Source organism: Drosophila montana, unplaced genomic scaffold, assembly GCF_035044405.1.
Source record: "Drosophila montana isolate Dmon_TW-CO22-7 unplaced genomic scaffold, ASM3504440v1 contig_960_1, whole genome shotgun sequence".
Taxonomy (NCBI): domain Eukaryota; kingdom Metazoa; phylum Arthropoda; class Insecta; order Diptera; family Drosophilidae; genus Drosophila; species Drosophila montana.
This window is the reverse complement of record NW_026999244.1, coordinates 32091-45194: the sequence shown is the minus strand read 5'-3', so window position 1 is coordinate 45194 and position 13104 is coordinate 32091. Positions and strand designations below refer to the sequence as shown.

At 38.9% G+C, this 13104-nt stretch overlaps 2 protein-coding genes and 2 long non-coding RNA genes across 11 annotated transcripts; 2 read left to right on the top strand and 2 right to left on the bottom strand.

Annotated features, from left to right (window-relative positions):
• The first annotated feature begins 2521 nt into the window (after positions 1-2521).
• On the top strand, positions 2522-9959 carry dco (discs overgrown). 8 transcript variants are annotated; one of them, XM_064699499.1, is made up of 5 exons: positions 2522-2653; positions 3477-3559; positions 5923-6078; positions 6181-7563; positions 8082-9959. In XM_064699499.1, the coding sequence occupies exons 4-5, from the start codon at positions 6265-6267 to the stop codon at positions 8175-8177; spliced, it is 1395 nt and encodes a 464-aa protein (XP_064555569.1). In that variant the 5' UTR covers positions 2522-2653; positions 3477-3559; positions 5923-6078; positions 6181-6264; the 3' UTR covers positions 8178-9959. The 8 variants fall into 8 exon arrangements, with proteins under 8 accessions (XP_064555569.1, XP_064555565.1, XP_064555571.1 ...); XM_064699495.1 differs by having other exon boundaries at positions 5920-6078; XM_064699497.1 differs by lacking the exon at positions 2522-2653 and adding an exon at positions 3191-3318 and having other exon boundaries at positions 5920-6078.
• On the bottom strand, positions 2571-4299 carry LOC135440379 (uncharacterized). Its single transcript, XR_010438286.1, has 2 exons — positions 4034-4299; positions 2571-3174 (listed from the first exon to the last, which is right to left on the bottom strand). It is a non-coding gene; the product is annotated as an uncharacterized LOC135440379 (long non-coding RNA).
• LOC135440378 (uncharacterized) lies at positions 4444-5744 on the bottom strand. Its single transcript, XR_010438285.1, has 3 exons — positions 5420-5744; positions 5239-5336; positions 4444-5178 (listed from the first exon to the last, which is right to left on the bottom strand). It is a non-coding gene; the product is annotated as an uncharacterized LOC135440378 (long non-coding RNA).
• A 1489-nt stretch (positions 9960-11448) lies between the features above and the next one.
• Positions 11449-12699, top strand: Chchd3 (Coiled-coil-helix-coiled-coil-helix domain containing 3). Its single transcript, XM_064699504.1, has 3 exons — positions 11449-11596; positions 11694-11856; positions 12007-12699. Exons 2-3 carry the CDS (start codon positions 11736-11738, stop codon positions 12543-12545), a joined length of 660 nt encoding a protein of 219 aa, XP_064555574.1. The 5' UTR covers positions 11449-11596; positions 11694-11735; the 3' UTR covers positions 12546-12699.
• Positions 12700-13104: the final 405 nt, after the last annotated feature.

Sequence of the window (13104 nt, the reverse complement as noted above, 5' to 3'; positions counted from 1 at the left end):
CATAAAAAACGCCAAAAATTTCAACGTGAGGAATAGCTGTGTCGAAACTAGACGCTATTCATTTCATGGCCATAAAAAGAATCGATGCGTATTTATGTTGGGCTTTTATTTATTATTGTGTTTTTTTTTCTAATTCTCCTGTTTTTTAGCTGGTTTCAACTGGATGCGACTTTTACTCGGCATTTCTTCAACCCAGGGCTTGTTGGTTTTTTTTACAACTTTATAATTTTTACAACTCAATTAACTTTTTTTACTCAAACGCCGCCGGCGAACAAATAAAAAATACCGAAAAAAAGAACGCCGAAATGACCAAAAATTTAAACAATAAAACACGAAAATGCATAAACGAAATCATAAATACCTACTAGATACGATCGAGAGGCAGCCAAAGGCGATCCAAGACGCTTGCCAGATGAGCGTTTTATGCGATAAAAAACAAATAACAAAAATACAAAATAAAAACAAAACTGAAGTGTCATAAAAGGCATCAAAATGGAAATAATACTCGATGAACCCCCCTCCCCAGCCACCCCCCCCCCTCGCATTTCACAGCGCTGAGGAAAATTGAATCGTGTCTAGCAGCTTAAAGGCCGCAGCTAACAAGTGGCCCCCAACCTCAAGCCCGCTGCCACGCCCCTCGCGACAGAAAAATTTTTCTCGCCGGCAAACTTCAAAAGCCGCCGACTTTGTTGATAAACAAAACGCGCACTGCAAAAATATGCAAAAAAAAAAAAATTTAAAACTGAAAATGAAATAAAAAATCGAATTAATTAAAATTTATTTTTTGCGTATTATAGAAAAGCCAAAAGGCGAAATGGAAATTGTTTTTTGCTGATTTTGTCAACGTCTTCTTCTTTATCTTCGGCGCTGCCTTTTTTAATCAAACTGGAGCAGCGCCGAAAGGTCGCGGAAAAATGCAGCAGAGCCAGTGGCAGTAGCAGCAGCGGCAGCCGCAGCAGCAACAGCGGATGCGACGACCGCTTGACAATTTTGCGACTTGGCATGAAATCAAATTATTTGATCTAAGCCGCCGCCAGGGGGCTTGATAGGGGGGAGGGGCAGCATAAGCCGCTGCTTTGCGACTAAACGAAACCAAATGGTGCGTTCGCTGAATGGCGACGGCGACGTCGCAGACGCTGACGCTGACGTTTGCTGCGCCAATGTTAGAAATTGCACCCCAGCAGCCCTCTTCTCTTAAGCGCACTCTCCCTCTCTCGCTCTGCCCCGCACAGCTTGCCGACAGCCGCGCGACATGTGTTGCGGAAATATTTTGCGATCGACGCGTCAGGAAATACTTTGCCCTAATGCACCCATCTCGCTCTGGCACACAACTCATTTGCATGCGAACAACAGGCAAGGCAAACAAAAACAAAAAGCGCAAAGCAATAACAAAACGTTCGACGCTCCGGCATTTTGTTTTATTATTTCACACCTGATGCGCGTTCGTGTTTTGCCGTTCGTTTGACCATCGGCTCAAACTCGGGCTGCCATTCGCCAGATCGCTAATTGCCTCTTCGTATGCTTGTGTGTGTGTGTAATGTAACAATATGAGCGTGTGCGCCTGTGTTCTAGTATGTGTGTGTGTGTGTGTGTGTGTGTGTAATTTAGCGTAGATCGCAACCGCTTTTTGTTTTGCTTTGTTTTCCTCAACCAATCGACAGAGGCGGGGCGTGTGTTCCGTTTATTAAATATTTATATAAGATATAGGCTGAACCTTTTGCATATATAACAGATATTAAAGATATTTAAAAACCTTATAATGGACTAGCGTTTATTGAAAATTATCATATATTTTAAATAATAATTATTAATTAATAAACTTTTCTAATATTTATATTTGAATGCATTACATTATTTGTATATATAAATACTTATAGCACAATTTAAGTCGTGTGTGTGTACACCTTTTTGCCTGTGCTACACTTAATATTGTGTACGTATATCTGAACGTACGTATCTATGTCTGAAAATACGTATATCAGTTGGTCGTGCATGCGTTTAGATGTTTTCATTACATCTGGTGTGTGTCTTAGCTAATGTTAGCACTCTGAAACTGACTGCTACGAAAGTAAACAAATATATAAAACGTCGACATTTTCGACCAACCGCCACATTTTACCGACCAGGGACGACAAATTTTCCATGCTTCACAATTTCCACGATTTCAAGCCAATAAAGTTAGCAAAATGCTCGTTCATGCTTCCTATGCCAGCGTTTAAAACTCTCAATTCTGGCAGTTATTATTTACATGCATGGCGACTTTGACTAAGCTAAGGGCCTACTGATAACGGTGCATTAATAAGCCGTTAGATTTTGAGGTCCATCGTGTTTAGATTTTTCGTGGTTGTTTTTCATTATAAAAGCTGGCTTTTAATAAATTACATATCACCCAACAATATTAGTTTCCTAAAAGATATATTTAAAAACAAACACGCATTTATCAATATCGTGACAAAATGGCTCACGGTTTGATTCAGTGGCGGCGAACCAATAGTTCCGCAACTGTTCAAATGGTTCTTAAATGGAACTTCTCGCTGAGTCTGTTGTTGGTGTTGTTGCCGTTCCCAAGATTTATTCTAGCAAATAATTTATAAAAGAAATTCAATCATTAATTTAAAATTGCAAAGAAATACAATAAAAAGAAACGCAAAATGTAAGTTGGTGTTGGATTTGTACAAATATGCAACGTGCGCGTGAAATTTGTGAAAATTGTGCGTAACAAAAAGCCAAAGAGACTACTTCGGCCACAGTGCCCCTAGTGGTGGCTACTTTTTTCGTCTCGCTTTATGTGTGCTTCGTTGTCGTATACGTATAGACTTGTTGGCATGCTTGTGTTAGTGTGAAAACGCTAAAACAGTCAGGCTAGCAACGTGCTCGCTGTAGAGCCAACAATAGTGCAAGCGAGACAACCCTATTGCAGCATGCATACGTGCGTCCGTGTGTGTGTATGAGTGCCAGGGCAAACGACTCGCTTGTATTTTTTCGTGTGTCGCCGTCGTCGTCTCCGTTAAAGTTTTTTTTTGCCTCAACGCAATCTTAATAAGTTTTTAAACATATTGTGTTTGTTTTAAACGGTTCTCATTGTTGTTAATGCAAAACATTTGCCCAAAGCCAGCGCGCTGCTAGTATCTAAAGCGCCAGACGTGCGTGCCCGTACAATCAAACAAAGCGCGGCTGAGAAAAAAAAAAATTAAAAAGGAAACAAAAAATCATTAAACAATACATAATTGCAAAAAAAAATTGCCAAACGGCCACTATGGCCCTGGCTTAAGCGTTTAAGAAATGCATAAAACGAATTGTGTCCGATATTGCATAAATGTGAGTGTATGTGTGTGTCTCTCTCAAAAACAAAAACAAAGAAAGTTGAAATGATTTTGCTGCCTTGTTTCCACTTATCATGACGTCGTCGTCGTCTCGAGTGTTGTTGTTGTTGCTCTTGTGAAATTGAAATCCAATTAAACGCAGTGCATTTTCAGCTGGAAATTTAAGCAAAAGTCAAGTGCAAGCAGCAGCAGCAGCGGAGCAGTCTGGCCACACTGTGACTCCCAAATCCGCCAAGGTAGGAATCAAAAATAACTTCTCACCTCTCTCACTCGCACACAGACAGACTAGAGCCAGACAGTTAGCCGTTAGATTAGTTCGGGTTGAAAAAAAAATATATATACAAAAACAAAACGTATGCAGTTTAACGTTAGGTCGTCTCGTCCTCGGCAGCGAGGCCATTGACTGCACCAGCGGAGTCAACGTTGTCGCTGCCTTTAAAATTAATTGCATAGATCGTTTTATTAGCCATGCTTCTTTTTTTTTTTGTATCGCTGCTGACGCTTATTGGGCTGCTGTTTATACAACTGTTTGTACTTGCTACTTCTTCTTCCCTACGTAACCGTTGGTTGTTGCCTTTGTGGTGGCGCTTGTATTTTGCGGAAGTCTTATTTGGCGCCCGCCAACGCAACGTGCCGCTGATTTGCAATTGTAATAAGGCCCCAGCAAATTAACATAGTATACTTATATACATACAAATATCCATACATACACTTGTATGGCATGTCTGCCGGAACTAGCAGCAAGAACAACAATAAGAAGCCGTCACACTGCACTCCCACCACGATCAGCTGTTGCTCTCACAAGCACACACATCCCAACAAACACCCACACATATACACACTTAGAGAGAGTGAGAGCCTGCGACCATCTCACTTGCGCACCTGTCAAACGCAGGCAGCAACAAAACTAGAACGTGCATTTAAAAAGGCAACAAAAAAGAACGGTAAACGTTACTTTTTTTTTTTTTTTGGTAAACGAAACTGACGACAGCGACATGCGCGGAGTGCTAATAAATCAGCGTAGGCAAAGAAAGCAAACAACTATTACAAGCATATGTATGTGTATTTATGTGTATGTATGTGTGTGTGTGTGTGTGTGTGTGTGTGTGTGTGTGTAGGTGTGCATTTATAAAGCTTGACCAGTTTTGAGGTTAGAATTGGCCCAGCTTCACAGGTCAAATACATACACAAACACACACTCATACGTATAGATAAAATCTTGTTGTTGTAGGTGCGTGTTGGACAACATCAAAAGAAAGCGCAGAAAATAGTGAGAGAAGCAGACAGAATGTAGATAACTGCAAGGCAAGACGGCAGCAGCTATTATAATAGGCACAATAATAATTGTCTACTATTTGAAGAAAGCAAAACTAACAACGAAACAAAATTTTGTCATTTATTTTGTTAGCGAGCTAGAGAAAATTTCAGTTCCACTGTTGCTGTGCGCCTTTTGCCCAACTGCTTATGATTTGTCTGTTTGCTGGGGCGCGACTCCATTTTTAATGTGCATGTGTGTGTGAGTGCTTTTCACCATTGAAAGTGTCATTTAAATGGCATTTTTGTCTGTTTGTTGCTTCTTTTCTACCTACTGTTCATCTCTAATTGTTTACCTACACACACACACACGGACACACGGTTGTCTTTATGGTATCTGGCTGACAGCAGGTTATTGTTAGGGTTTTCTTTCCTTCTCTTTTTAACCGCCTTGCAACTTTTGCGCTGATTCATCGCTTAATGTTAATGCTGTCATGTGCGATGCGCTGTGTTTGTTATTTTTAGATACGTATTTACGCAGAATTGGCGCCGTAGAAATCCCGCTGATAAGACGTCAGGACGTGCAAGTCGCTGTGCAGTTCTGTGTTCACATAGAGAATATTTGTTTTTTATTGATTTTAAGCTATTAATAGTAAAGCACCTGTCAAATTCAGTCAATAACTCAAAATCTGCAAAAGATATACCGAATTTCGTGATTTACCCACCCCGTGTGTGACGTCAATAAAATAATATCAATATCTGAGAAGGGAATACATGAGTATATATTCTAACTTTCAAACCTCACACGGCAGACGCACATCAAGCAAATCCAATATACTTACTTACACTATGTGAACAGTGTACTACAGTCTTTGATTTTGGTTATACTGTTATACGCGGGGGTGCCACAATGTGAAGTTCTGCTTGCGCTGAAAGCTGCAGTGCTTTGCATATACAGTTATCTTTGTGTTTGTGTTGTGAGACGTGAGTGACGCTCAGTTTGGTTTTGTGTTCTTATCTAATTGAAACATCGCACGTCGCCAGCTCACGCCGCCTGCTATCAGCGTTTTCTTTTATATTTTGTTTTGCATTTTGTTGTGATATTTACAGCTGCAGCTGAATCGATAGCTGTCACATATTTATCGATGACAACAAAACTGCTCACATATTTTCATGTAGCGCAAAAAAAAACCAAAACAAATAATTTGTAAATATATTTTGGAAATATATTTATTTTATATGTAGGTTCTTGCGTGTGATTGTCACTTTTATTTACCGCTATAGCTAACTGTAATAACAAGAACAAGATCGAAATGCTTATAAGAACTTTCTTCAATTGCAGCAGCCGCAGCGCCCGCGACTTGCACGAAACGCCGACAACGCCTGAGCGCGCGCCTTAAATACGAAAAACAAAACACAACAGAGATAAGAGAGAAGAACCAGCAGCAGCAGCAACGAGAGCGCAAGTTTTTTTTGCAAACGGACAAAAGGACAGCGCAAGGTTTTTATATAAATATATTATATAAGTATTGCTCATTAGATATCATAAATGAGTGAATTTCCAATGTGAAATTTTGTATTAAACTAATTTTCTTTTACACAGGCAACGTTGTGCGACGCCACACGCACAGGCAAACATATTCACACACACATACATTTGTATACATATATATAAGGACAGACAAATATGGAACTGCGCGTTGGGAACAAATATCGCCTGGGCCGCAAAATTGGCTCCGGCTCATTCGGCGACATCTATTTGGGCACAACAATCAACACGGGCGAGGAGGTGGCCATCAAACTGGAATGCATACGCACCAAACATCCACAGCTGCACATCGAATCGAAATTTTATAAGACAATGCAGGGCGGCATTGGTATACCCCGCATCATTTGGTGCGGCAGCGAGGGTGATTACAATGTGATGGTCATGGAGCTGCTTGGACCATCGCTGGAGGATTTGTTCAATTTCTGTTCGCGCCGCTTCTCATTGAAAACCGTGCTGCTGCTGGCGGATCAAATGATATCGCGCATTGATTATATACACTCGCGCGATTTCATACATCGCGACATCAAGCCGGATAACTTCCTGATGGGTCTGGGCAAGAAGGGCAATCTGGTGTACATAATTGACTTTGGCTTGGCCAAAAAGTTCCGGGATGCACGCTCCTTGAAGCACATAGCATATCGGGAAAACAAGAATCTGACAGGCACCGCACGCTACGCCTCGATCAACACACATCTGGGCATTGAGCAGTCGCGACGTGACGATCTGGAATCGCTTGGGTACGTGCTCATGTACTTCAACTTGGGCGCTCTGCCCTGGCAGGGACTGAAGGCGGCCAATAAGAGACAGAAATACGAGCGCATATCCGAGAAGAAACTATCCACATCGATTGTTGTTCTCTGCAAGGGCTTCCCCAGCGAATTTGTCAATTATCTGAACTTCTGCCGACAAATGCACTTTGACCAGCGCCCCGATTACTGCCATTTGCGTAAATTGTTCCGCAATCTGTTCCATCGCCTGGGCTTCACCTATGACTATGTGTTCGACTGGAATTTGCTCAAGTTTGGCGGACCGCGCAATCCGCAGGCCATCCAGCAGGCGCAGGATGGCACCGATGGCCAAGGCCAGGGCCAGGATGCCGCTGCGGCAGCAGCAGCCGCCGCCGCCGCCACCCATCAGCAGCAACAGCACAAGGTTAACACTGCAATGGCCACTGCCGGTGGCAGCACACAACAGATGTTAAGCAGCAATTCGGCTGCTGGACAAACGCTCGCCATGCTCGGCGGCGGCGGTATCGTCGGCGGCGGCGGCGGCAATGGTGGAGCTGGTGCGCAGCTAATTGGCAACGGGGGACTCAATATGGATGACTCAATGGCCGCCACAAATTCATCGCGACAGCCCTACGATACGCCCGAGCGACGTCCATCGATACGGATGCGACAGGGCGGCGGCCTGCAGGCTGGCGGTGTTGTGGGTGATGTACGAAATGCTAAATAATATTTTATTGTTTAGAATGTTGTGCGACGATGCGAATTAAGCGCTGGACATACACACACACACACGTACATACAGCAGATGCAGCCACACATGCACACTTAGTATATTTTGCTCTATATATATATATATATATATATATATATATATATATATATATATTTATGTATATATAATATATATATATACATTTGATGTACGCATACATAACATGTTATATGTATAGAACAGTCAGCGACCTGGTCGCTGGCAACATGTTGCAGTAACACACACCCACACACAAACATACCCAAGCACACACACACAAGCAACGAGAAGCAAACAGCTGCGCTTTCCTTTTGTATATTTTTGTTTGTTTTTATTATTTTTTTGCTTTCTTAAATATTTGCGTTTTGCTTTGATGCTTTTGCTAATGATGATGATGATGATGATGATTATTATGTTGATGAATCACATGGCAAAGCTTAAGATTAACATATGCTAAGTTTAACTTATAATTTTAGTTGATAAACAATTGCAAGTCGGCCGCAAAAAAGCGAAAGTATGCACTACATTTAACGCAAGCAACAGCTCCAACTGCAAGATACCGTTATTCGTAAACTGTAAAAGCAAAGAGACAGGATGATAAAAATGATATGACTACAGAGAAAGAGAGAGTGACAGAGAGGGGGCGAGAGAGCAAGCAAGAGTGATTCTTTGAGAAGATAACAATAAGAAATAGCACACTCACACACATGCAGCTATGCACTCGCACGCACGAACACACACTCACTCACTGCCTCTCTCATCCACTCGATAGCTAGTTCTGTGTGTTTGCATTTACACTGCTGAACAGGAACAGGATAAACAAAATATTTGGTTACATGCATTTTTTTTGTTTAATTTTGTGCTCTGTGCAAACTATAAAAAAAACTAACAGCAACATAAGCAACAACAACAACAACAAATGAGAAACTTATCACAACCGACTCAACTGAACAAAGGGCATACAATTTATATTAAATGAAGGGGCATATAATCTAATATTTAAATATTAAAACATATTTTGAATATAAGTTGTAAGCTTGAGAGTGTAAAGGAAACAAACAAAGGACACAATATGCGCCAGTGTCCCTAACTTTTAGTCTAGAAACTTAGCATTAATAAAAAAAAAATATATATATATACATATATATATAAAATACAACAAATGCATATAACTAACAATTCATAAAACAACAAAAAAAATAAGCAAAAACAAAAATGATAAGCAGAAATTAACGCGTTTTGTGCACCAACCAATAACATTTTTAAATTTAAGTGTACAATTCATAATGAAAACATTTTGAAAGCAGCGTAGCAAGTACATCCCCCTTTCCCCTGTTCCGAACCCACGTAGCTTTAAGCAACTCTCTAATTTGTAAAGCCTCGATGTTAAACAACAGGAATTCATAATCTATAAATCAATATTTTTTCTTTCGTTTATCATCCACGATAATATATGTATGTGTTCAATATTATTTGCGAGCTCTGTTTCAGCGTATTTCTCAACAATATAACTAAAAGAAAAAGAAAAAAACAAAATACAAAAACTAAAATCATGTAACTAATAACTTAATACAAATTATAATTATATACACACACACTATATACAAATATGTACTTTGCATTATATATATTTTCAATTAGTTTGTAAAGTCGTTAAGGGGCGTGAGCTGCGAGCACGCATTAAAATTATAACGCTAGCTAATAAATTGTAGCTATAATATGAAATTTGTTTATAAGTAATACCAAAACAATAAAACAAAATAAAAACAAATAAGTAAACAAGAAAAATATCGACAATTCTAATTCTGCGCAAGTCAAGATTTTGAATTATGAATATTAATGCAAGGAATAAGAACGTGCAACAACTAAAAACAAAAACAAACAAACAAAAGTTTATCTTATGAAACGCATATGAAACACGTAAAAATTATATATAAAAAAAAAACAAAACAAATCTTATGTTAAACTTTACACAACGCGCCGATATGCCGTTTATATAGCAGTAAAGAGATCATAAATAAATGATTATATAAAATACGATATATGTTTAAAGGCAGGCGAATAAAAGTAAAAAGTAACATCCGAAAGTTAAATAAAAAATGCATTACGTGATATTTCTTGCAATTTGTTTCATTTGTTTTCTTTTGTTCATACTTTCATTTTGAGATACTTTTCATTTGCTTCTGTTTCAATTGGATCTCGAGTTTTCGAGATTATCGCCGAGGACCTCTTTCGACTGCGAGTACTTTTAGTTGACTCCCGAAACGCACGCCTTGTAACTTGACCAAAAACAAAACGAAAAATGAAAAAAAAAAGGAAATAAAGATTACTTCTCATATAACACGATTACACAACTTAGGAACTGAACAGTCCCCTAGATAGAGTCTAATCCGCTGCTGAACCGTCGAACTAGTTCGCAAATGCAAATTAACTGAGTGTACATATGAAATTATTCGAATAACAAATAACCTTGTGTGATTTTCCTTCTAACTAGCGATTTATTAACAAACTAACTAACATGATAATTAAACTATGAAATGAGAACAAAACTATATATATTAAATACGCTAACTGTATGACAAGTCCATACGCCATAAGGAAACAAAATATATAGAACTCGTAACAAATTATAACGAAAAGTAACAAAAATTTTGAACATTTTGTAAAATTTAATGTATTTGTATATTGAGAATAGAATTTTTGATCTAATTATTAGCACGAAAAATCGAATATGTTACATAAACCTTATGTATATGCGATAACATTGAATATTAACAAACCACCAACAGTGATATGAGATACAAAAAACCCAAGATAAAGTTCATAATAATACATTAATTAAACAAAAGTATGTAAAAGATAATGTCATAAATAGGATATCGTCAAACTGAACGCGCAAGTCACATAAACGTGAACAATAAAAAAAACTATGAAAAACAACTAGAACAGCAACAAATTTCCATAATTATTATAGATGTATATTATTACAACAATTATTATTGAAAATGTCAAAGCTAGAATTTTCAGCAGCAAATTTTAAAAAGAAGCAGTAACAAAATTAGGTACATATATCAAAGGAACTATGATATCAAAGGAACTATGATATATGTATGCGCGCATATCTAGTATTTCATTAGCCAAAACATACACAACACACAGTTCGATAGAATTTTAACACATTTGAACAAAGAACTCATAAAATATTATAAAATTAATAATAACACTGCGAAATTAGAAGCGAAAAGGGTAAATGAATAAATAATTAATAAGTAATCCGTAAAATTAACGAATTGCAACAACATTAGATACACTAAACGGAGCGAATGTCATTTAATCATAATTGTATGTAATAAATTGTCGACAAAAAAAAACAAAACAAGAAAAATGCTAAAATGAATAAACTATGATTTTGAAAACATAACTGGAATTTTATTTTAATTGCGTGGCTAGCTTATATTTAGTTCACCCAAATATATCAATTCCAATGGGCAACGCTGCTCATTAAGCCACAGTTCCTGAAAAGGTTCACGGAACCAAAAACAGTCACAGTGTAGTTGATATTCATAACAGTTTCTCTTATAATATTTATGCTTTTGTTAAGATCTAATGTCACGTTGCCGAAATAACGGAAATACACATTTAAATGTGGCCAACCACTATGCTCACAGTGACAGCGACTGATACATTGAATGTATTCGATATTTTTTTCGAATAGGTATTCAAGTGCATAGTGTACTTAACATGAGATAAGCAGTTTAGTGTACTTACATTTTAAATAAACAATATCATTAAAATACTATTTTATTCATATTATTCAAAGATTGATTTAAAATAAATATGTAGGCAAACTTGTTACTCGTTATTAGCGACAGTTGCATAAACACCGCGCATCTCTAGATATGCAATTGGCCTATATCGCCCATCTCAATTGTCACTCATCGCTCTCTAACGCTCATCTCTAGTAGCCCAGCACAAGTTTGCAAACGAAAAGGTAAATTTCATAAAATTGCATTCAAGTTAAATGAATAAGCGATTGCTATATATATTAACAAAAGCACACGTTCTTAACATTACCCGCCGTCACGCAGGCTACGTCACTTAAGAGAGAGGTTCCTATCAGCTGAAACAACATGGGCGCAAAACAGTCGCGAGAGCCACGTTCCGTTTCAATGGAAAATCCAACTCCTGCCGGCGTCCTCGACATATCCGACGATGTGGTGAAGCGTCTGAAGCAGGGTATCACACAGCAGGGTACAGTATACAGAGTGACAATCAATTGCAATTGCGCTGCCAAAGATGAGAAATCGCCGCGGCCAAGTGTTATGCAACAATTGTCAAATGACCATTTATTTATATACAAATTAAATATGTAAATTTACAAAAATTCCTTACGGCTTGTAGCTCGCGAAAATGCAGCCGCTGCGGAGCTGTCAAAGCCAGCGCCAAAACCACAAGAGCCGGCCAAAAAAGCGCCCGTAAAAGACGCCTCCCCGCCATCAACGGTTCTCTACCAGAGCGCCACGCCCATTTATGTGCAGGGCGGCGGACACACAATCAGCGCCGCCGATGTGCAGCGGCAAATGAATCAGGAGCTGGTGAAGAACGATGAGCTGTGGCGACAGCGCTTGACTAAGCTGGAGGAGAATCTAAAAAAGACGAATACCATCATGGAATCGGAGTATGCGAATGCTGTGGAGGGTGTACACAAGCGTTTCGTGAGCACCGCAGCGGCGCACAAAACGCCACCATGCCAGGACCTAAAGGCACAGCTGCTTGCCTGCTATCGTGCCCATCCCGGCGAGACACTCAAGTGCATTGAAGAAGTAGCCCAGTTCAAGCAGTGCGTCGATTTGCATCGTATCAAGAAACTGGATAGCGAACCCGAAGCGCCCAAGGCGCCAGCTGCCGGCAAGGCGGCCGTGCCGGTTAAAGCTGGTTAAAGGACCCGTTTGCCTTGTTTAAAATTGTTTCCTTCTTGTTTGGTTGCTCCTGCGCCTACCACAAAAAGCCTTCAAACGATCTGTTTAAACGAGGGAGCATTCTATTACACGCGAGGTGTCATTGTAAACAATAGTAAATTAATTTAATATATAACGAAGTTGCATTTGTTACTTGCTTATCCGCATATCATGAATTCTGCAACGATTTCAAACGAAGTATAAACTATATAGATGTATACGTGATCAGGACAAACTGGTAAGTGGGTATAGTCATGTCTGTGAACGTCTGTGTGATATTGGCGTAAATTTTTACCTATTGAGATCCTTTCTGAATACACATAGTCGGTATCATTCAGATTGGAATATTAACTCATAAAATGAATACTGATTATATTTCATAAAAACTATTCAAGATAATTTGGTGAATTTAATTAGAAACATGTTTCCATCAGACCTATATACAATAATTTTGTTTCATGACTGATTGAGTGAATTATTAACTGACTGACTGATTAAGTAGCTGATGGACTGGCTAATTGACTGAGTGATAAACTATCTG

Excerpts from the sequence above, each read along its gene's own strand:
- dco (XM_064699499.1), top strand. The coding sequence starts at position 6,265 with ATGGAACTGCGCGTTGGGAACAAATATCGCCTGGGCCGCAAAATTGGC. Across the intron at positions 7,564-8,081 it reads CTGGCGGTGTTGTGGGTGAT|TTGATAAACAATTGCAAGTC; the intron begins GTACGAAATGCT and ends TTATAATTTTAG.
- Chchd3 (XM_064699504.1), top strand. The coding sequence starts at position 11,736 with ATGGGCGCAAAACAGTCGCGAGAGCCACGTTCCGTTTCAATGGAAAAT. Across the intron at positions 11,857-12,006 it reads GCAGGGTATCACACAGCAGG|CTCGCGAAAATGCAGCCGCT; the intron begins GTACAGTATACA and ends TACGGCTTGTAG.